Source organism: Echiichthys vipera (genome assembly GCF_963691815.1).
Source record: "Echiichthys vipera genome assembly, chromosome: 10".
NCBI lineage: Eukaryota > Metazoa > Chordata > Actinopteri > Perciformes > Trachinidae > Echiichthys > Echiichthys vipera.
Window position 1 is genome coordinate 25,856,097 of NC_139835.1, and position 24,580 is coordinate 25,880,676.

Consider the following 24,580-nt stretch of genomic DNA (forward strand, 5'->3'; position numbering starts at 1 on the left):
ACCTGTATCAGCGACATGTTGCTGAGGTCCAGTCTGAACAGGTAGTTTCTGGATTGAAGAGAGAGAAAAAAAGGGGATAATGTGAGTGTGTGCACAATATGACAGGACTTTATCCGGGCACATTTTTTTAATAATGGTAATTATCACAGAAGAGGCGAGCCATTATAGCTGCTGTCACTTGAAAGCAAAGCCGATTAAAGGCCATTCTGTAACTGCCCATCAGTCTTAAGTCATTGTTTTTTTTAGTTTTATGTGAGTGGGGTGGTTTTACAAGGACGTGAACTATTAGCTGCATCTGTTTGTTTTTAACAGGGTCAAACGAGGCAAAGTTGAACTCATCTTCAGCTCACAAGAACATGAAGACATGCAAAAAACACACGCACACACACACACAAACACACACAATTGTGACATGATGTATTTCTTCCAAGTTCATCCCTTCTGCCAAATCCAAAGCTTGTCTTGGTCCAACGAGGCCTCAGCGGAACACTTAAGAAGCATCGTTATCCGAAAACCGCACTGCATTAGTGAGTCAGAGAGGGTATCGCATTCTCAGTAATGTGCTCTGCGGGGTGAAAAGCTGAGTGGATTTACAGTTTCATACCTTGCACCCACAATAAGCTCATTCCTCGTCAGGTCAAGGGTGAGCTGGGAGAAATCTCTCACGCCGGGGCGGGAGAAAGTGGAAATCCACGGACTGAGTGCTGAGAAACGAGAAGAAAGAAAGAAAGAGGTTGGCAAAAGTCAGTTGGCATTTACAGACAATACTCAAAACACAGTTACGTTTTCAAATGCATACAAAGGCCTTTTATATTTGGTATTTTGTGCACAGGTGTTGGTATACAGTACATTTTAAGGGTGGGTTGACTGATAGCAAAATATCAAAACTACAGATAATAAGTCTTGTTTTGAAAAAAACTAAACAGGGATCCATTCATCTCTTCTACATTGTAACCCATTTATATTTTATCAGAGTAGAACTGACTGTGGAAACAATGTTCCACTGTCATGAACACATCTTCGTGCGTGCAAATCCCTCTCTGAGTTTAATCCATGGATCCGACACAATGGTTGAAAGGAAACGAGTGTCGTTATTTCACAGCTGTGTTGCAAGCTGCTGGTGTGTATGAACAGTAGGGAGGCCATTGACAAAAAATTGTTGACAGTTCAATGGATTTTGACAATGGACGATTTACTTGGTGCCGGATCGGAAAAACAAATCTTGCGATGTCACTAAGACGCAACCTCCAAGGCTAAGAAATAAAGCCGACACGGAAATGCTAAACAACTGCAGTTCATCGGCCACTTGAGGCTGCCTCCAAAACAGAGTCCCCATGTCCTCTACGGGTATCACGCACCCATTAGTATCTTTGAGTGAGCAAAAACGCCAAACATTTGATGCTTGTAGTTTCTCTAATGTGAGGATTTCCCCTTTTTATGATATTGTAAATTGGATATATTTGAGTTTTGTTTGCACAAAACAAGCAAACTGTTGCTATTATTCACTATTTTTTTACTTTTCTGGACAAAATAACTGCATGATCAACAGTCAATAAACTAATCCATAATAGGAAAAATTATGAGTAGCAGCTATAGCGGTAGAATGTGTAGTGAGCGGGCGCAGGGAAAGCTTCCTGTGCTGTGATGGTGTCCCCTGCAGAGAGGGACAAAGCTGTCCACATCAGGCACAAAATCCTGATCCAATCTGACATCAGGACAAACACAGCTCTGTGTGGTGTACGAGGCTGAAACCACAGCGTGTTTGAAATTGGCTTTTACGAATCAAAATTTCAAAGCAGCAGAGCAGAGGGGCCGCCCAGTGGGGCTCTTAATGTCACTTTGAAAACTGCAGGAAAAGAGCATTTTCTCTTAAATCTGCCGCGGACCTTTTAAACGGATTTTACCATGTGGGAGGTTTGCGCAGCACAAAGGGATTTCCCATATTTCCCCATGCTGTACACGGTGTCACAGCGGTGGGTGGGAATTCAGATTTCCTTAACCAATTTGAAAAGCTGTGTTAAATAGCTTTTAGCTATTTTTTACAAAGATTTGAGGAAAAAAAATGACTGTTTATGATGATTCCAATACATTGCATGTCTGTAAATTAATAAATGCCACATTATGAAGCTGTTGGAATTAAACAATAAAGGGGGGAAAAAAGGGTTGCGGTCATGTGTGAAACATTTGAACGCACTGCTGATAACTATATGCATTAGGGAAGCAGTTATTAAACATTTAAAACCTTAAACCTTAATTTTCTTTAAACATTAAAGTAGCCTGAATAAGCTTGAGGCAACGGCAGCGAGATTACATCAAAGTGTTAGCGAACAGTGAAACAGCTCCCATCATGCAAAGGGACAAGCTTAGAATTGATGGGGCCCATATGGCTCTGTCATCTGTAAACATGACTAGATATACGAGTGATAAAAAGACAGAAGGCTGCAGCTGCAGTACAGTACGGTGCTCTGGACTTTAGTTACAGATACGACACACGCATACACAGGAATTAAGGGTGCCGATGAAATGAGAATTATCTGCCACAACCTGTTTTGTCCAGATGTTAAAAAGGAAGGGGAAGTTTTCATCGTCTTGTGATCTGGCACAAGATGATCCCCAAAATGCTGCAAGAACGACAACTGTCGCATGGCTCTATACCAAAACAAACAGCAGCAGCTTGGATAATAATAATAATAATAATTCATTTAATTTGTATAGCACTTTTCAAAGACCCAAAGTCACTTACAGAGCAGGACAGGTAGTACATAGACACACATGTAACAGGTAGCAAACAACAGAAGACAAGGATGACAGGGAAACAAAGCAAAGGGGGCATGGGGTAATGCTGATACAGACAGGGGAGAGGACAGGAGTGAATGTAGTTATGGGTAGGGGAGGTTGTAGGCTTGTGAGAAAAGGAAGGTTTTTAGTCGGGATTTAAATGTTGTGAGTGATGGAGAGTCGCGGATGGGCTGGGGGAGAGAGTTCCAGAGTCGGGGTGCAGTTCTCGAGAAGGCTCTGTGTCCGAAGGTTTTGAGTTGTATACAGTGCAACCTGCATGGATGAGAGTTTTAGTGAGCTCTAAAACAAGCTAGAATTTATTAGCAGGAGAACCCTTCAAGGCACCCACAAAGGGTGACTGCATCATTTAATATATAGTTACTGTATTTGGTATACATTTATCATGTTAAATACTATGTCAATTATAAATACAGGCATCAATTTTAATTTAATACAGGCATCAATTTTAATTTAGAAAAAATAATTATAATTTTAATCATGTTCCCAATATCAAAACTAGATCTTTTCAATCAATTATTCAGCCCTCAGTGTAGCTCCCAGCCGCTCTGAAAAAAGTCCTGCACAGCCCCAAGCAACAAAATGATACATGGTTAATTATATTAAAATTAATAATAGACTGTAAAACATTTCTACACACACACACACAGGATTAAACCACTGATAACCTCAGCACACATAATAAATCACTGCACGAGCCAGTGTAAATGTAATACCACCATCTCTTTACTCTCTATAGAAATATTTATATTACATATGCACGTTGTTTCCATTTCTCACATTCAAGCATGCATCTATGTCTTGACCATCTCTGACATGCAAGATGGTCTAAACCATACAATGCTGGTGCAAAGAGGCAAGCGGGACCATCGGTACATTGCTCTCTGATTAATGGCTGCAGAGGCTGACGCCGGGGGAGCAGAGGGGAGCAGGGAGTGGAGGCCATCTTTAGCCTCACAATCTTATGTAAACAGACCTGAAGTTGATTTAAAGAATCAAACAGGATCATAGGTTTGCGCAGGAGCACGTGTGAACAGACTGTCTGCATAGCATCCTTGTAAATTCAAGCATGTTTCTCACACAGATTATTAAATTTCTAAAAATCAATCCTTTAAACACCCTGACTGTATTAACACGCAGTAACACCACGAGCAATCTAGTTCAGAACTGTTTACAGATTCGGGTGCTTGACAATGTTTGCAATTTTCCGTGTCTACTTCATGCAGGGCCAGGTGTCCAGGGGTTAGAAGGTAGGCATGGTTTTAACTACACTTTAAAACACTTTTGTTTTTTATCCTCACACAGATACTTCCATCACCATAAGTGTCTTCCAGTAGAGACTGTCCAAAAGTGCGCCACATTATGCCTGTATTTTAACAATTATTGCCTTTTCTTCTCCCTCCCTTCCAATTTATCATGTTACCACATAAAGGATGAACTAGAAGTGAAAGCAGAGAGATTATACAACACCAGAAATGTTGTGGCAAAAACAGAAATGAGAGCCGTGACTGGCGCCCTTAAAAAGTAGAAGACAACCTAGGGCTAATCTCATTGCAGTGTGCTGGTGTGTGCTAAAACACAGCACACACCAAGCTCCAGCCCTATCTTGTTACACACTAAATATATTCTGGAAAACATCCAGAAATAGAAAATGATGTCATTTAGACAAATGACAGCCTGTTAAAGTGACTTATTGTCGCTATAAAATAAGACCATTAAAACAGAGCATATGACACGAACCATAAAATAAGAATGTGCAGTGGAGAAATAGATAACAAGAGAATTATTCCCACTGATGCATTATGCACCTAACAGTAAAAACAGGAGCTGTAAGCGTTCAGTTCAGAGATTTTAATGTCCAGCATCAATCACTTGCAATCCGAACTGAGAAGTATTACACGCATATAAACATTTCCCCATGTCATGAGTATCTCTTCAAAAGCATGTGGGACAAAAAGCGCGGTCGACTTTGTTTCAGTAGCATGTAGGAGCGCTCGTGATCCATGAGCGGGTTTACTCTCTTAGAAAGGCCTCGCTGACAGTGAGGGGTCTTTCATTGACTGACATTTATCCCCCTGCTTACAAGTGCTTTTATATGTGCTGCTAACTCCTTCGCCCTCATAACTGTCTGACCGGGTGGTGGGGCATAGAAGGGACAATAAAGCGGGATGAATATGAGAGCCCCCTCCCTCACGGTTGACTCGCGGGCCCCAAGCTGGACTTGATGAACGATTATTGCGTTATTCCCTCCCCTCTGCAATCGGCTGGCAGACGGATTAATGCATTAGCCTGTGGCTGCCGGAGGGATGAGGAGAGGAATGAGGACAGTGTCTGAGACATTTCGTCTCACACAGACATAAATCATAACCTTTCTATCTCCTTCCATCTTTTTAAACATTCGGCTTCTTGCCACACAACAAGCATGTGGGCAGAGTGAAGTGGCACCCCGACTGTTCCCAGTCCCCATTGGACCGAGTCTGGATGAAGAGCAGTCAAAGATGGAAAATGCCAGCATATTATGGAGCTGAGGGAATGAAAGCATGACATATTGCGGATTTTTTTGTCCACACGACAAACATACACACACACACACACACACACAGGGCTAGAGCACAAGCCAAATCGTTTATCGCTTAAAACCTGATGGAATGTGAGATTCCCTCAAGTTGGAGCTCAGAGGGGGCTATTTGATAAAGATCCAATCTTACCTTCATCTAATCCCTCTAAATGTGAGTCGCTGGGTTCGTCTGCTTGCTAGCCCATCAAACTTTGTCCATTTCTGAGTTGGGAGGATGGTTAAGTGTGAGGTAAAATCTCAAATATAGAGAGATTTTTGTACTGAAAAGTATGTTTCACAGATAAAAAAAGGACCTCTGGAGACCAGATATGTACCTTTGATTCACCATAAAAAAGGAGAATCTGACAGTTGAGTCTATAAGAACTGAAGGCACGCTTATTACTGTAGCACCCTGATAGAGTCATCAGAGCAGTAATACAGGTCCAGCACTTTGTTCCAGACTGAAATCTCGCAAAAACGGTTTCGCATGGATTGCCATGCAATTTTTTCAGAGACATTCCCGGTGTCGACAGAGGAATCCTAATGACTTTGACAATCTCCTGACTTTTTAGTCCCATCATGAGCACTTACAGCTTTGAGTGAAATTACTGTGTCTCAACTTTTTGATGGATCGCCAAGAATTTATATAGATTCATGCCCCCCTCAAGATGAATTGACATCACTTTGGTGAGCCCTTACTTTGTCAACAAGCCCAGTCATCAGGTTAAAATTTCAACCTGTACAATACAATAGTTTCATAGTATTTGCAACCCAGTGGGCAGAAAAAAACCATGTTGACATTGTACGTTTCCACAAAACACAAATATGTTGATGTTTCTAAACAGCTGTAGCCCGTTCTCGTTCCCTACTCGTTACAAACCCCCACTCTTTGCTGATCCCCAGTCACAGTTTCAAACGTGTGGTTAATATTGTGAATTCAAACAAAACCTATCCCAAAGCCGATCCCACTGACATCGGGCGTGAGGCGGGGTACACCCTGGACAGGACGCCAGTCTATCGCAGGGCACATAGAGACAGACAATCATTCAACCCTACGGTGTGAGGAGAACTAGTGCCATTAAAGGCACTGATTGTGTGAGAGGGATGGAAATGAGTTTAACACTATCAGAAAGTCCTGGTAGAACATTGCGGCCATAAGTGATAGAAAGTGGCAGAAGAAAGAAGCTCAGATGACCTTTAAAACTAAACTGAGTCTCATAGCGTGTTTTTCTCGTTCCCAGTCTGACAGAAAATGTTCACATAATACCACATTGCACTTTATCATATTTTTTTATCATTAGCATTATAATCATACATCTAGTTGAGTTCTCCCCTTGGGCACTGCACTGGTTAATGAGCTATGAATGACACATACTGTACTAAAGGTATCTGTCTATCATCATCTTCCTTCAGGGGAATACACAAGAACCCAATGTCTGGCTAATGGGAAGAAGACTTATTGAAAATAGGCAATTTTAAAAATGGTTATCTTCAGGGCAAGGTGATGAAAAGGGTCACATGGATACCGACCGCCATCTGGTAGATGATTCTGTGAATGAAGGATCACCTCCAGTGTCAATTAGCACATATTCTGTATGATTGCACCCTGAATACATTTAGCTCAAACGACAGCAATATTCTCTCTTTCTGAGAAAATTACTAACATTTGAAATGGGAAAATAACAACTGTGGACAAATACTGGCACCGGAATGAATCCATGCTGCAATATATAAATGAACATATACAATATCCATTTGCTGTGAGTGCATGTTTGTGCACAGTGTAAAAGTGTGTAAAAAGCCACATATTTTGTTTAGTTCTGAAGGAGCAAAACTTGCCCTACAGTGCCAGATCTTTTCAGACCTTATCTGGACAAAATCCCTTGTAATATGTTTTGTTTGGTCCTCTTCATATCACTCTTTGCCCTTCCTGGCGCTCAGTCGCCACCCCGTCTTGCCTGTCCCGTTCTTCACTATCTCTGCTATTCAAACTTTCGATTTTCACTGCAGAGGCTGATAGTTTGTGGGAATGCCTCAGTGGAGCACAACTCTCCCTCTAACCCTTCGTCTTTTCATATGTCCACCGCTCCATCCCCTCAACCCCCTCCCCACCTCCCACTTGACTGAACTCCGATAGAGGGGTCTGCAGGTTATGGGGGGGCTGAGCAAGAGCCTGGAGAGACTGGGGACTGAGCAGCCACAGGAGGAATAACGCCGAGGCCAGAAGGCTAATGGCCTCTCAGTCAGCCACCGGTAAAGATTCTGTCTGCTTCACAAAACCAATGGTGAAGTAGCATCCAAAGCTACTGACAATTTGTCAAGAGTCCAATGTGCTGCTAGTTGTTTTGTAAAACTGACAGAAATGTGAGCAATATTCTCAGAAGGAGAGCGTGACGGAGCCAGAAGTAGGGGTGAAATCATAAGAACCATTCAGACATGCTATCTGTGAAATTGCTGGCTTCGTATGTCAGAGTAATAACTTTCTGGTATTCAAACATAGGCGTCTCTTACCTATGAGTACAGCAATAGCTTTTTCAAACACAACAGAACTGTTAGGGATAGTCAGTGCTCACTCATTACATGGTAACTGCTGCGTAAGACGGAGCAGTCACACTCCTGGAAAAGAGCTGGGACTATAATGAGTTCACTTTTCTAACAAGCTGTATCAGTGATGAATTTTGAAACTTGTTTTTTAGGTGAATGGTTGTTTAATTCAGTGGCTTAAATAATGGCCATCATGAGGGCAATGGACGTTCTTCCATGATTATTACTCGTCCAGCACTCTCCTTTTATTTAATCTGGCGCAGCTGTAGCCCTTACATGAAGGGGATTAATTCAGGGAAAGTTCAAGGAAATGTTACCTGGTAAACCTGGAACCTTGATTTTTGTCAGAAAGTAACTCCAGGGCTTATTTAAACATGATTACAACATGTAAAATTGCTAATGCATTTTCACAATGCTGCACAAAGGGGCTATCCAAGAGGACAGGAGACAACGTGGACACAGAAAAGCAAAGAGAGCTATTTCACTGCCGCCTCTCTACTTTTCTGTTTAAGTGGCACCAAAAGCCTTTAAATGTTTTCTGTTCTCCAATTCTCTTTGCTATCTCTCAGCCCAGCATCAGATATGCTGACATACCATCAGTGGTTGAGAGGCTGGCCCCAGTGGCATGCTAAACTCCGCTCCATTCAGCTGCCTGATGGATGGCTGCAAACACGCCACAGCTCTGATAGCACCACTCCAATTAGGCCCCACCGCTGTAATCATGAATGAGGAGGGAAGCACGGACAGGTGGCAAAGTAAGACAAGAATGTAAAAAAGGAAAAGTAACATCAGAAAATGATGGCGAATACCTTTTCTTTGAAGTGAAAATGTATGTCTTACAGGGGCAACGCTGCTCAAGAGCACTTCAGATGGCGACATGACGGCTAAACGACAGCACCATTACCCAGACGATGAAAGAGATAGATAGACTCATACAAAGTGTGCAATACATTTTCTCTATAGAGCATAAAAAGAGCAGGCAGAGAAAGAAAAGGCGATGGAGAGATGAAGATAAAGTGAAGGAGAGAGGCAAGAAATAGAATATAATACGAGGAGCATGGAGAAGAGAGGGAGAATGAATAAGAGACGAGTGGGTAGAGAATAGTTCAGGCCATAAGAGAGGGTAAAAAAAGAAAATGGGCAAGACAAGATTTGCAAGGAATTGTACAGGAAATGAGCAACAGCACTATCTGTTTCAATTCAACTTTGTCTGTCCTCAGAGTGATTTGAGCAGAACAGATGACCCAGGCTATGAAGCCATCTAATCCATCAGACAGCTCCTCCTCGTCTCTGCGAAAGAGGGAGCGAAATTATCAACCATTACTTTCCTACACATCCTCCCTCATGAAACATCTTGTTGTCTTGATGGATATTGCTGCACTGGGTGTGATGAAGGGGCAGAGTTTATCTATTTCTCTTATAAACCAGGCTGACCCTTTACACACGCTCCAAAACTTGGGCCTCATAACATAATGCGTTGCCGGCTCCATAAATTCTAAGAAGAACAGGCTCCATATCTAGATTCAGAACGTTCCACTTGCTGCCCTCATGGATGCTCTTATCAGACCCACAGTCTTATGCCGCGAGCCAGTATCATCCATCTAAATCATGAGCTGGCGGCTCGTACGGTATGTGCCTGTGGGTGGAGGTTACGTGATATCAATGCTGTATTCCAGCACTGCATCTGCGGTGTGGTTGACATGAAACGCTGGCACGTCTTCTGGAACAGCAGACGCAGACATGTGCAGCGTGTGATGTTTGTGGTGTGTTCGAGCAAATTGGAAAAACACTATGCTGTCAACGTTAAGCTGCCGGAGAGGTCTGACGCTCGACATGCTGGATATTTGTCTCGATCGGCCACTGATGACTTCTGTCAACTACAGCATTTACAATCAGTCACATCTTGAGGCAGTGTTTCTCTAATGTTTGTGTGGGTGAAAAATCATGTACGTACAAGAGGATTTTCTAAACCATGATTTTTCTTTGTTTTGGATCTTTGAAGGTTATTTAAATCTCTACTCTACAAAGGAGCTGTACCGGACATTCAGAACATTAATATAGCAGCAAACAACTGTGCTATGTACAAATATAGTGGAGTAATGACGGTGAGCAGAGAATGAAGTCACAAATCAAAGTTTCTGGGGTTGTTTTAATAGCTGGTGCGGCCGTGCATGCATGTGCAGGTGACTGCATGTCAGTGTCAGCATCAGACGTCGAGGGACTTCCCAAAATGTCAGTATTTGAAGAGTTGGGGAATGGTCGGTAAGAGCCGCGTGGAGTATTCTCAGTAATCCGAGCACAGCACTTTTAAACCTCAAACCCTACCGTATATATATTTACACTTTTGTAAAAACATCCCCTTTGCTTCAAGGGGTTTTGGTTGAGGTACCTGCACAATAAAAAAAAAAAAAACTCATTAAATAATGCAATGATATTCAATAATTAAAGACTTTTCAATTTCTGTATTATTTGAACTCATTTATCTGGTTTTACCTTTTAAGAGTGAACTTGTCTTGAACTTGAGTCCCTCGTGTTGTTTAGAGGCTTAACTTGTGCAAAACAACGTTTGTGAATGGGAACATTTTTTAGTGAGTTTCAGCTCATTGTTTAGCTTTCTGGCTCACAACTTTACTGTTTGGTCGACTCTCACTGCCCTTGTTGTGTTGTTTTCAGCCGCAGCAGGCAGTCGATTTCAGAGAAAAAGCCCCAGAAACCCACTGTATAGACACTACCTGCTCATTAACAAATGTCAAACAGACACAGTTAGAGACTGGCTGGTGGACATAGTGGAGCATTTAGCAGCTCAAGAGGCAGACATTTCCCCTGGGAATTGGTTGAAACCAAAAACAGGGCTTAAAGAGAGTGAGAATTGGACTTAAATGGACTTCTGTAACTGTAACTGCTGGATGTGTAATAGGCAACTGTTTAATAGCAACCTCGAAAGTTCACAACTTGTTTCCTCTGCAGCCACGTGGTGAAAGAAATATGTTATGGCACTAGTTTTAATAAGTTATTCAAAATTTTAAAAGTTATTGCGTTACATAAAGTTATTTATAAAAATTATTACCCACACTGGCAGCTCAAAACATCCGAAAATGTTTACAGACTCAAGACTTGTAATAAAGACACAAAGTTGTAATAGTGTTGAATCTTTTTCTCAAAAGATGTAGGAGCGATTCAGGATGCTTGTCTATCCACACATCTAAAACAGTTGGTGCAGTAGTGCTATATGTATGAATACGTTATCCCAGCATATGACAAATTCAGGTCGGTGTCCATGGAGCCAAAAGGGGAAATGCTTAAAGCCAGAGGATGGAGCCAGGCTTTACTGCAGATAGCATACTCCAGTGGAGTGGCAGACTCAGGGCCCACAGAACGACTGATCCCTTCACCCGGCTCAGACACACACTGCCAGGATTAAACATTACTACATAACACACAAAGACACTAGCTGCCACACACAAAACCCACTGAGATCGGCAGTCAAACATGCAAACAACAACAATTATTTGTCACAACAGGCACATACACTTGTATACTTCGGTGCACACACTCCATGCCCATGGTTAAAACTTTGTAACCGGCTCCCGTGTCTCCTCCAGGTGACCGAGGTAGCGCTTCAACAAGCTGCTATAAAACGCTCATCAATCACAGAGGCTAATCTCAGGTTCTCACTGACACTTTCATTGTGCAGGCCTTTTCTATACGGCTGCCTCCACATAATGCCCAGCTCTGCCTGCTCTGACAGGCCCGCAGCCCTGCAGCTCCCTGCCATGAGAGCCATTCTCAAGTGGCACGCCTTTGAAGTGAAGCACCGGTGGAGCTTAGGCTAATCTGGACATCTGGAAGCCTGGTGGGTGAAGCAGGACCAAAGTAAAGACTCAGCATATATGTGACCGCAGCTCGGTTTTGTGGGGAATGATAATAGCCATTTCACCAGTTCTATGGATTGAAAATCCAATACAAAGAGGCTCCTGAAAGTCCAGCTAAAAAGGACCAAATGGCACCAAGCTCTTTATTTCTATCTTGAGTTCCATTAGACAGAATTCAGACCTACAACATTAGTGAGTTGGCCCTGAAGCACAGAGGGAACAATAACGCAGTTCAAAAAAAAAAAAAAAGAAAGGACGGAAATGTCTGCAATATGGTTTGGAGGGGGCAGAGTATATTTCTAATCACAAGAAAACCTTCTGGCCACCTATTCAATTTTTGTATTTCTGTCCTTGATTCCCACCAGCAATTTTTTGGTCCTCCAATCTCAGTCGCCGCTTTTGGCAGAGGGAACACAAACAGCCCTATTCAAAAATAAACACAGCAATTTTGTTGCGTGTTTACCTTTCATTCTGCCATATCTATCTGTGAGTCGGTGCTCCCGAACTCTTCTGTTCCATTTCACGCCGTGAGGAAGACCTTGTTTCTTGGTCCACTGTACAGATGAACGGGCCAGATAGTGAGCACCGTTATTCTACACAATCATTTCGATCTTGTCCCATCTTGCTCTTGCATGCTGACATGCCAAACTGTGAGGCTTTATTTCAACTGGCACAGGTATACGTTTATGAAAACTGTTTTTTTTTGCTGCTGTAAAAATGTGACATGTATATGTTTCTGTATTAGAAACGGAGTACTGATAAACAGCGTCACATCTAAGGGTTTTAAAAACTCTGAGGCATGTATGCGGAGAACTGTCCCCTATAAGATACATAATAGCAATAATTTGCTGCACTGAACCCCATTCAAAACATATAAAGCATGCATACCATGCTTTAATAAGTGATGAGAGGCCACTACAGGAATCACGATTTAAGAAAGATCCGCTATGCATCAAACTGTAATATTGAATGTGGCTTGTTTTTAAATGAAGGCCATAACTTCTGCTTCCAGGTCTGTAACTGACCACCTGTCAACTTCCAAGGAATATAGTGACAACCCTCAGAAAATGTTTCCGCTCCAAGGTTTAGGTGTAAGTGTAGAGCGTTACAGAGGAAAAACCGAACCACTCCACGTTTTATTATATTACCTTTCACTCAAGGTAAGTTTAAAGCAGAATTTCTTCCTTTCTATATTGTTGAGTGTCGGTTCATTGGGTCGAGAAAGAATCCCTGACACCAAAATCTGACATTTACAATTGATTTTTTTTGGGCTGTTGAAAGGTTTCTAATTAAAATCAACCTTTTTTCCCCTCGACATGAGGTCATATGGGCACTACGAAATTAAAGAATATGTCAGCCTTTTTTAAACCTTGTTTTCATACTTAGGACTATAATTTTTATCTGTTAATATAACTGTATTTACCAGAGTAACACAGTAACATTACTGTAAACAGTTTATCCAAATACTCTAAACCACTTTATCTGAAGGTTTACCTGAAATGTTGCTAAGAATTCCTCACTGCACTATAAGAAATCTATGTGAACACTAAGGTTGTCCAAAGCATCAATACTTTTTTGATACCATGCCGTGAGAAAGATACAACATCTTTTATGTGTACGTTTGATAGCATCAACCCAATCGACTGGTCCCCCTCAACCTGTGGCTGTCACGGCGTTCTCTCCAGCAACACACTGGACTGGAGTGACTGGAGGCACAAGCTGGCAGCACGACACAAGGATGTCAGAACAGACCAACCTGTCAGTTATGAAACTATCAATTATCCTATTTAGTGTGCCTAGAGCTTTTCTTTTTATGTTTCTTGTCCCGGTATAAATCAGATTGATTTTTATAGCTACAGCTCTAGTTTGAGTCAGAAGAATATTTATTGAAGTTTTAGTTTTGAGGACTGTCTATATCTGATGTTTTGCACATATAATACATATGTAGATTGCATATCCACTATTGTGAATAGATCAGAACAGTATTAATTACTTGATGTGTTGTCTTGTCTTTATTTCACTGTTCTTTGTCTGCCTGTCCAATGTTTTGTTTGTCAGTCTGCTCAGGGACTACAGACGTAGATTAGCTGTTAGCTAACTAATAAACAATAAACTAAACTAAACTATATTTCAGTGGAGTCTCTTGATTCGGTCTACAACAACACAACAGAAAGTGTAAAGTACAAATATCTACATTTTGTTCTACAAATATAAACATTGGAACCGTTGTGAAAGCCCTGTTTTGATGTCGATGTGAATGTCATGATTCAAAGATCATTCATTGTCTCTTTTTCCTACAAGCTGTGCTTGTGTCGCAGTAAATAAAGGCGAGCTCTCAAACGTAGTTTGGATAGTTGTGCAGTTTGCCCAATGTCTCATCTTCGAAAGATATTGGGCTTACCTCGAGGTTTGTTTACCTCAGGTCTGACTCATTTTCAGTGATTACTCTTATCTCAGAGAGGGCGAGTCCCACTGAAAATAAGACCTGAGTAGTAAATAAAAACACAGAATTATCTTTAACGATTATGTTGTCAGTCAATATATAATGTCATGCACTTCCATGCAGAAATCAGGTTTATGTCATTAAAACCAGTATTAAAGAAACCTGGTTAACTCAGTGAGAAGCCTCATTTTCCACCCTTTACAGTGCACATACATGGCAGACTAAGTACTGCATGTGGCAGCAGCGCGATGGAAGCAGTTGGTCCAAATAATTACATATAAAGCCAGACTAAAACTGAAACTGACACTAAAATAAAGAACAGCGGCTTCTTTCAGCCTGAATAAACTCAATATGGTGCAATTCAGACACATTTGTGCTTTAAAGAAGAATAGTGCTCTCTCTTACTAAAGAGCATGTCCTCTCACTTTGCTCTCCGTCCAAATGATCTTGTAAAAATGGATAATAAATCTAAAATCTTATTATAAGCTTCTCATGGGTCAACTGTAGGGGTGTAGAGAAAAATGTTCACAGTAAAGATAGCTGCATCAATACGTGGACCAGTGGTGCGGTCAAAATGTACCATGAACCGGTATCATGAAGTTATGAACCAGCTGACATACTTTGCTGCATCTGCACAGCATCTCCACTCCGCTCCACTCTTGTAAAAAGGTAAAAGTTCAATGCCGGATTAGGAGTATAATGTTAAGAGTAGTGTTGAGCATTGCTATGGTTGCTTGTGAGGAAAAAAAAACATAGCTAACACAATTTAAAATTTTGGAAGAAATTTGGATTCTATAAGGAATGGGAACTCAACAAAAGTCAGACCATCCGAAATGTTTGTAGAACAGCTATGAAGTACAGCAGCAGCCTGTCTTAAAACATGTTAAAATAACACGGGGAAAGCTACGTGGATGACGAGGATTATGGATGCTAGTACCGTTACAGTGAGCACAAGTTAGAACAAACAGGACAAAGATAAAGACGTTTTTCCAGACACAACTCAGTGAGGTAAATATCTACCTTTATAGAATTAGCTTATTTTAATTTATTGTGGAAAAAATGAATTCCTCCATTTAGAACTGTATCAGATTGCATCGTACCAAATCGTTATTCAATAAAATGCATCGTCCCCTGAATCGTATCGTAACCCATGTATCAAGATAAGTATCAGATCTTCTCTTCTTATAAAGAAGAGATGCACACCTCAAGTGAACAGCATAATATAAGATAAGAGAGATGATTAGCTGTGTGACTCTGATGTTAACACAGGTTTTACAGTAACCACAACCTGCATTCTCCCAGTAACCAGTTCACTTGTGTTCATGTAAACGTTCTAAGAATAGTGTTATCAGCTGTTTATATAAAACAAGTGGTTACAGTCTGACCTTGGATGGAGCCCTTTGGATGTTCTTTTTTCGTGCACTCTGGTTGGGTCAGTGGGTCAAACAACGACGGGGTGGTCGGGATAGCAGCGTTCTGCGTAGAGACAGCTGGGAGGAGGAGGAGGAGTAGGAAGAGGCCGGCCATAGACGAGGGGGGGGAGTCCTGCGAGGACGCCGTCATGGTGATGACCTCTCCTCTAACTGCCAAGGCGGGCCTCTGGAATACAGCTGGAGAGGAGAAGAGACAATTTCAGCACCTCAATGCAACATTTTCTCAGTAACTGAATAAAATGATTTCTTCTCCCCAACTTTCAATTCCTGTGGGCTTCTGAGAGCAGTACAGAGGAAGAGAAGAATGAAAAATAATACAAAAAAGGTATCAAATTTTGGTAAAAAGGACATATCCGTGGGATGAAAGGAAGGATGTTAGGTAACTAGAGGGTGGCTGGAAAGACGAGATGTAAACCTGAGCAAACTAAAGTACAAAAAGAAAGGAGAGAGGGAATGAGAGAGAGAGAGGGAGCGAGAGAGAGAGAGAGAGATAGGTGTGAAGGACGAGAAAACTCACACTTCAGCAATGAGCCATCTCAAACAAATACCTAACCTCTGACCTCAAGATAATTGTATCAAATGTGCCATTAAACTTAGGGAGTTCATTTAATGGATGATTAAAATTAGAAAATTGAACGCAGTAGTGGGCCGTTCAATGAGGCGGAAACTTCCACGAGTCGATGAAGCAGAAATTAACTCACTTTTGTGACTTGGTGTGCTGGAAAAATGTTTGCCCAACTATTAACTCCCTGCAAGCTCAAAGGACATTTAAATGTATGTGTGCGATGCATATCAACACGTGAATAATTTCCACTCATCCGAGAGCCAGCGAGCAGACGCGCGAATGTTTCAACACAACACACACATGCAGACGCTCTCATGGTTTCCAGAGTAAATGTAATTTCATCAGTCATAACATACGAGTCTACAGTGCCAAGCTGAAACCAGCAGTTCATCATCTCCCGCCCCTGCGCTCCTTACGATGTTAGCTTAGCGAGGTGTAATATCATTTAAGTAGATTAAAATCCGAGAGCATCAACTTTTCTGCAGCACTTTGGCTGGGTTACGCATCTCTGCAGTGTTTTTCCCGACTAATGCTTCAATCAATAACAAATTATTAGCTTGGTTGAGTTGCAAATCAACCATCTTGCCCTGCAATCAATTATCCATCTCACTACAGCTGGTAACTAATTAGGCAAATGCATAGAGTGCCCATGTTAGTCATTACAAAACAGTGGAGTCAACAGGCCCCAAGCTACTGCCAACAAACAGACTGTTGATAAAACGGAGGGAAGTATTCATTGTACTCCGCACTGCAATAGACTCATTCAGACTGGATGTGTCTCAAGTTTTGGGGCTCAATGTTAGACCACATTCAGACTGACAAGGTACTTCAGTAAAGAAATGCAGGTCTGCGTTGAAATAAAATCGAGAAAGGGTTCTATCATACTTGATCCTCATTGTGTCCTTAAATATTTTAAGAGCACTTGTGTTTGGCCCTTACTGAAAGAAACCTGGCATCGATCGTTCTGATCTCAACAAATACACGTCCATTTCAAGGTCCTTTTTAAAAGGCATCATAAGGCCATATCCACATGAATACAGATGCATTTGAAAATGATGTTGTGGTGTCAGAAAAGTTTCAAACATACACATACTTTTTAGAGAGGGGGAGAAAGCTAAAAAAGGGGCACACACGCTCTACTCCTACATGCAGATGTCTCATTATCAAAGAGCTGGAGTGTGCCATCAAGTCGGATCTCTCAAAATTGGATTATACCATTGTGGAGTATTTATGTTCTACCTCTCATGCCTTCGACCCTTCCTTTTTTCCTTGGTTTTCTTGATGTACCTAGTGGGTCTTAATTCAACCTCTGAAAGACCTGCACTCCACTGTTGTGTTCAGGTACAGCACCTGTTCACCAGGTTACTTTGGTCATTTCCCTGCACATCACGCGAGCACTTATGTGACCTGCTGCCTGCCTGCATAGTTGCTTAACATTTAGCCATTTACACTAGGTTAGGCAGTTTATATTTGGTGATATTAGCCATGATGGGAGACTTTGGCCTATCACAGGTCATTTCAGAGAGCGGGAGAAAGTTCCTACTGGCTCAGGAAAGAGAGGGGAGAAGGAGAGCTGCAATGGGGTTCTCGGTGTGACCAAAATCTTCTGTCCCAATGTAGATCATTTCATATCTCGCAAACAGTATAGTTGCTTTTTATCTACTGCAGCTTTAAGTTCTTGGATAAAATATGTGCGGTATCCAACTCTCGTGGACTGTGTTCCAGCCAAGCAACCAAGTAATCTGCCTTTTAGCCCAAACTGCCATTTGCTGCTTGTCTGCCTTTGGATTCTGTTACCGTTACCGAAACCTGGGCAAGATCACATTACAGTGCGATCTCTAGGATCACATGCCACTCAACAGTCGAGCTCGGTTTTCTCTGTCTACACTTTAAAGTAAGATGAGAGGGTTTTCCAATGTTTTGTATTTCAAAATCTCTGACTTGAATAAAAAAAGAAATGATGGATAAGATCTCAGTCTGGTTTCCATCAGCTGGAAAAACTGAAACTCCACTTAAATGCAGATGACAGTGAGTGATCTTTTGATGTAGTGCTGCTTGACATGAGTCCAGAAGATGACACTGAAGATCAGATAAGATCTTCTCCATCTACATTTATATTCAAGAAAAGTAAGATGACAATGTTATGGTCTGGACATCTCTATTTCTTACTCAGAATGTGCACTGTGCATGTCTTTTCTTTTCTTTTCTTTTCAAATAGCGCAGATAACTCCTTCAATCCAAGTGAAGCAGAGCAACGTCTGGTCCAAATGTTGAAGCAATGCTTTTATTTCAAATTAAAAAGTAGGACCATATGGTCACTATTTTAGAATTCTTCTTATTGGTCGTCTGTTTCGTTTTTCTTTTGAAGTGTATTGATTCTCAAAAAAATGACATCACATTGATGCAAAAAATGTCAGTATTGCCAAAAAGCAGCACTATCATATAACCAGAGATATAAAAGAGGGTGCAGCATCTGTATGAATGGTATAGAAAATGATTCCATTAGCAGGCTCTACATTAATTTTTCATACATTTTCTCGTGTATTATACCTGACAGACAGTAGAGAGAGACAGTGCAGTATGACATATGATTAAGGTTCCTGGGTGAAATCAAACTGACATTATTATGCTTACAAGGTACACGTTTTCTCTACTACGACACCCCCCATTTCTTTATTTCTATCATCCTCAGGAGTGGAGTTGGCAGGTTCTTAATTCACATTAAATCACAGAGTCCTGAAAGTCAAAGACAGACTCTACAGATCCTCTCATTAGTCTAAAAGCTGTACTGAGAGCAGGAGATCGTGACAGATGACCGGGACTCTGCTGCAAGTTCAGACTTCGGTGGATGAGTTATCTTGGCATGGACACACACAGAGGGAACCATACTGTCAGCAGCAGAAGGAGGCTAGTGCGTGGATGTCAAAAATTCTGTAGAAAGTCATGTCATACACTCAAGCAAACCCCGATGTGTGTGCGTGCATGCTCTCAGCTCTGAAAACTGGAAAAATCCAGCTATAGACAGCTGGTGGTCACACTCCATATAGGGTCACAGCGAGTGGGCAGAACTGACACACGCTGTGTGCAAACATTCACTTCTAAGTGTGTGTGTGTGTGTGTGTGTGTGTGTGTGTGTGTGTGTGTGTGTGTGTGTGTGTGTGTGTGTGTTCTTCTATGCAAGTGTGTGTTTAGACCAAGCATGGCTCTTCAGGGCCACTCCAATGAGGCCTGATAGAGTCCATCCAATTTCCTGTCCTGCTGTGTTCTGGATTAGCAAGTTTTGTCAGCAAGGAGACACACACACACACACACACACACGCACACACACACACACACACACACACACACACACACACACACACACACACACACACACACACACACACACACACACACACACACACACACTTTTGAGTCACTGTTTGTCCAGGTGCTCTATGTGCTGAGGACTTACATGGTACTTCAAGCATATCTTTGTCAATAACTGATCAATGAGGAGAAATATTTACCGCCTTAGTGCTGTGATTATGTGGTTTTCAGGGGAAGAATATATTGTACAGTCGTTTTATAAGACACAATGAAATAATACTCCACAGCAAAAGTCCTGCAACCAGTCGTGTCAGGGCGCACTCACACTGTCCTTCTGTACTGTGCCCAAACAGGTTTTACGGATAAAGCCTAGTTCGTTTGACCAGTGTGAGTGCAACCGCACCGCGCCAGCTGCCGCCAGCTTGCCGGCCACGGACCGTTTGGAAAAGCTGGGCTTTTGTAAGCGTGTTTACACATGTACGAGCACGGGCGTGCACACGTGTACAAGTGCGAGGCCTACGGTGGCTCTGACGTCATTTTATGTGCGCCTGTTCGGACAGAGAAAAAAAAAAAGGGCATTTTGGATGAAAAGAATATATTTTATGTCTAAATCCGAACTACTCTCACACAATAATACAAAAAAGTAGATTTCTGAAGGATTCTAATCGTAATGTTTCATGGTGAAGTGTGAAGGGACAGGCCCCAGTAAAATCCTATTTTTCAGTGTTATAGGTAGTGTTTATTTAGGTTTTTACATAATGTGTCTTCAAATGCAATTAGGACAAAGCACTTGACATTTGGCTTGATATTATAATAAAGTCTATAATGTATCTTTTCATGCAAATTTATGCACCATGCATATTTTATGCATAATGCATATAATGTCCAGGGGATTGAAAGAGGCAACCATAAGTTTTCCATCTAAGTAGTTATTTCCATACAGCCAATCAAAACCCTTCTTTTTTTGCTATATTAGCATACAGCAGCAACACAAGAGCCACTTTGATCAACAACACACATCGGTTTTACCGCTAAACTCTCTTCACAAACATGAACATGTCTTGTCCTGCACCTAACTATTCGCACAAGTCACCAAACACACCTTCACCTGGGAGAGTGCACTGCTAACAGTCAAATTTCAGGCTAATTAGATGCTCAGCTTCAGAACAGAATGTAAACAGCATACCCTCAAATGTCACATTGGTCCGTGTAGATGCTGCTGTTGTCCTTTCTCTTTAGTACTACTGCTAACAACCAACACACTGTCATAAGTTTGTTTGTAACCCAGCGAGCTAACGCAACACACGTCCCTTCAGCTCATGATGAGGAAAAGAAGCATTTCTGATATTTTCCCTGCCTGAATCTACAATGCAACGATTAACTAAAACTATCGGTGGTGTAGTGGTTAGCATCGCCGCCACACAGCGAGAAGGTTCAGGGTTCGCATCCCGGCCTGGGCCTTTCTGTGTGGAGTTTGCATGTTCTCCCCGTGTCTGTGTGGGTTTTCTCCGGGTACTGCAGTTTCCTCCCACAATCCAAAGACATGCACATGTTAATTGATGACTCTAAAATTGCCCGTAGGTATGAATGGTTGTCTGTCTCTATTCGTCTCTATGTGCCCTGCGATAGAGGGTGTACCCCGCCTCACGTCCGATGTCAGCTGGGATCGGCTCCAGCATCCCCCGCGACCCCGACCCCGGGATAAGCGGTTGAAGATGAATAAATATCAGATCATTTTACGAGTTGAAATCAAGGACCACCAAAATGACTACCATAAAAGTGTAATGAAGCATAATATTAAAGTACACACACTCTCTCACCTGTGGCTGTGTACTCTGATAATTTACATTAGACACACAATTTGGTCTAAATATTTAAAAGCTAGAGGCAGTGTTTTTCCTTTTAAGGTGTGCATTAATATCTCACCAGTATGCTTCAGCATGATGCCTCTTGTTGTAAACAACCTACAGCAGTACAACACTGTTTTTACTCCCAGTGGCTTACAAAAAAAATGACTACAGTGTCTTGGTGCTAAGATAATTTCGGAAAGCTCAACCTAGATAAGGAAGGTACGATCTCCTTTTAAAAAAGCATTTCCACTCTTTATCCAGATTGCAGCACAGTACATCTCAACCTTTCCCGAGCACAGGCTCTCATAAGTCCCTGCCATTGCCAATGTGTATCTATGGCAACTGAGCGGCAAGTTGGTAGTGAAGCAGCAGGAACCAGGTTGAGTGTATTTCGGCACAGACCTCAACAGTCTCCCAGGGGGGGCTGGAAGGCAGACTGCACGCTGTTAATGCAACACGGTATGAGGAAGTAAAGTGCCTATAGGACAATGAAACTATTTAAGTGTGCAAATGAGCAGCAAAGAAAAGCAAAGTATAGTCCTCTTTTTTGTTGACCTCTTGAGATACACAAGACAGAACTTGAGAAAATGACTATTGTTTGTATTCCTCCTCTTTAACTGTGATCGTCATTACTGCACTGAAATGTATTTGCCATTGTGCGATGCTTTTCAATGAAAATAAGAAAGTATGCAAATGTGAGTGTCATGCTTTAAAACTTGATGATATGTGAATGTACTGTCGTGAATGGAGAGCTAGAGTAGGAGCAGGTACCCTTAAAGTGAAATTGATAAGTAGAATAATTCATAAGTTCCTTTTTTATATACTTCATTCGATACCCATCATGTGTTGAGCTGCCAGCTCCATCAAATATACCGTGCTCAGCATTACCACACCACAGACTGTATGTGTTGTGGCGGGCCGAGCACACACTGGCTGCGAGCAAAACCAAAGAAGTCTTTCTTCTAAATCTGTGTACAAAAAGGATTGAATACAGGTATCGTTTGCCTGTAGGAGTTTTTAGACTACTCGGTAGTGAGTTATTTTATTAGATACCTTAAGGTATCAAGTACTGATACACAGCCCTAGTAGAGCATGGGTGCTCTGGGTCGATGATGAAACAGGCCTAATAGAAAAAAGAGAAATCCCATCTCCGCTCCTCTCGTTTATATGGCTGAAACTGTAGTCAGATGTTTTATCCTGACAGACCTTGGCTCCAAATGTAACTGTTTGCCTTCAGCTAAAGAGGAGACTCAGGGAAAGAGGCCAGGCAGGGGGCCGTATCTACAGCGTTTGAAAATGTGTCCCTGCGATTGTCAGAGCACATCGCATTACTTGGGGCAGCAGGGCCTCTCGGCAGGTGCGTCCATCCTCCTCGTACCAGTTGTAAAAGGCTCCTATCTCCTTTTTATCCCCCTCCTCTTATCACTCTTTATTTGGTTTGCAGTCTGCTCCCTCATTTTTTTCCCTCCACCACTCTAGAGACAGTCACGGACCAAGAGTTTCCAGAGTCCACTGCGCCGTCTTCATTTCAACCTAGTCAGTAAAGGGAGCACCTCTAATTACAACTCAGTGCTAAAATCCCCGAGCCAGATCTCATCAGAATCTATTACGATCACTGATTAAACTGCTTCTGGCCCATTGGGAAGCAGTTACAGCCTGTATAAAGGAAGTGGCTATTTTATGCCATTTTGGAGCGGGACAAGGAAGGAAGTCTGTGTGACCAGCGGGTGAAGAGAAATCAATGTTTGTTGTTTTTAGAAAAAAACTGTCATCACAGACAGCAGATAAGAGATTTAATTGGTAATTTCCACAGCGAAGATCCCGGTGGAGGAATCTTTTCCCTTTTTCTTTGATTCGTTAGAAGTGATTAGACATCATTGTTAAGCATCTTTTAGCGGGATTTCAAGTTAAGCCCCTCCAGAGCTTTAAGTGCATGAAAAATATGTTCCTACACAGCCTGCTGCGATCCTTCCAACGCTCATCATTAGCTCGTATGGCACAGGAATACCAATACCTCCTCATCCAAAGGCTCGCAGGAATTCTCCGGCATACACAAAAATTAATTACAACAGAAGGAAATAACACCTGTATCCTCGAGGAGCCAAACACAAGATCTATGCAGGTTTTAAAAGAGAATAAAACGCAGCAGAGCTCATTTCACACTTGTCATTTCATCTCCCTGTCGCTTCTGCTCGGTTGAAGCAGTTCATGAAAAATACATGTGCAGTTAAGTAATGTGTGTTTGCATGTGTCTCTGTTTAATCAAACTAACAAATCAAACCAACCTTACAACGTCGTGATGAATGCCGACAACCACTCCACAGATGCATATTGCCACCATATTTCTATCCTATTCAACCTCTCCCACTCTTCCCTGAGGGGGGTTTGGTCCTGCCATGGCTACATTGACCATGTCTAATTCACCTCAATAGCTCAACCCCACCAATCTCTTTAATGCCTGCTCTGCCAGGGGGGGTGGGCAGGGGCCACAGGGGCCTCATGAAAGTCTCAAGGGAGCAGGGTCGAACATGTAGACGACACACACACACAAGAACGCAGGAATGCGCAATGAAGATGGTTACAGGGTGAGATAGAAGATCTCTTTTTCTTTCTCTTCTTGGAAAGAAAGGGTGACTGAGGGGTCACGGCGAGCATCTCTTGTTATTGAGTCTCTCCACTCATGCTTGAGGAGGCAGGCACAACTGGAGAAAGGGTCTTCTATAGGATTGAGGGAGGGTTGACCTCGGACCGGGGAACATAAGAGTGTGTACGTGCATGATGGTGTGTGTGTTTGGAGATTGCATTGAGTGACAGGGCTGATGAGGTGTTGGGGTTGGCAGGAGCTGTCTGGATTATGTCCGATATCAAATCAAGGCTTTATGGCGCCTGAGGGACGGTGGCATCTGATATACTCGTGTAGCTGTGGGACTGTCAACGCTGATGTGATGTGAGCAGAGACAGTAAGAACAAAAGGGCAGAGACAGGAAAAAGACACCGCTCGTTTTCACACACATACTTTTTGTGGCAATGTAGATGCGTAAACCTCCCTGTGCATCTGTGTATCGGTGTGCAATCTGTGGGATAAACAGGCTCTGTATAATACCATAACTGTCCGTCTGCGTGCCTTTCTACTGCATTGTCTCTTTTTGTTTTCTTTTAATCATTTTTCATTCTATTGTGTGCAGATATCTGCAGGTGAGTCGCATTATAA

General features: G+C 42.1%; 1 protein-coding gene across 3 annotated transcripts in view; it reads right to left on the reverse strand.

Annotated features, from left to right (window-relative positions):
• The window catches only part of sema5ba (sema domain, seven thrombospondin repeats (type 1 and type 1-like), transmembrane domain (TM) and short cytoplasmic domain, (semaphorin) 5Ba), a 133,540-nt gene that overhangs the window by 82,659 nt on the left and 26,301 nt on the right, over positions 1 to 24,580 (reverse strand). For 2 of the 3 annotated variants that reach the window (XM_083921325.1, XM_083921324.1), the window contains exons 2-4: positions 15,598 to 15,822; positions 605 to 704; positions 3 to 48 (exon numbers count right to left, since the gene is read on the reverse strand). In XM_083921325.1, coding sequence (XP_083777451.1) covers positions 3 to 48; positions 605 to 704; positions 15,598 to 15,775 — 324 coding nt within the window. In that variant the 5' untranslated portion in view covers positions 15,776 to 15,822. Of the gene's footprint in view, positions 1 to 2; positions 49 to 604; positions 705 to 8,491; positions 8,595 to 15,597; positions 15,823 to 24,580 lie in introns of those variants that run through there. The other variant, XM_083921326.1, reaches the window with a different exon arrangement.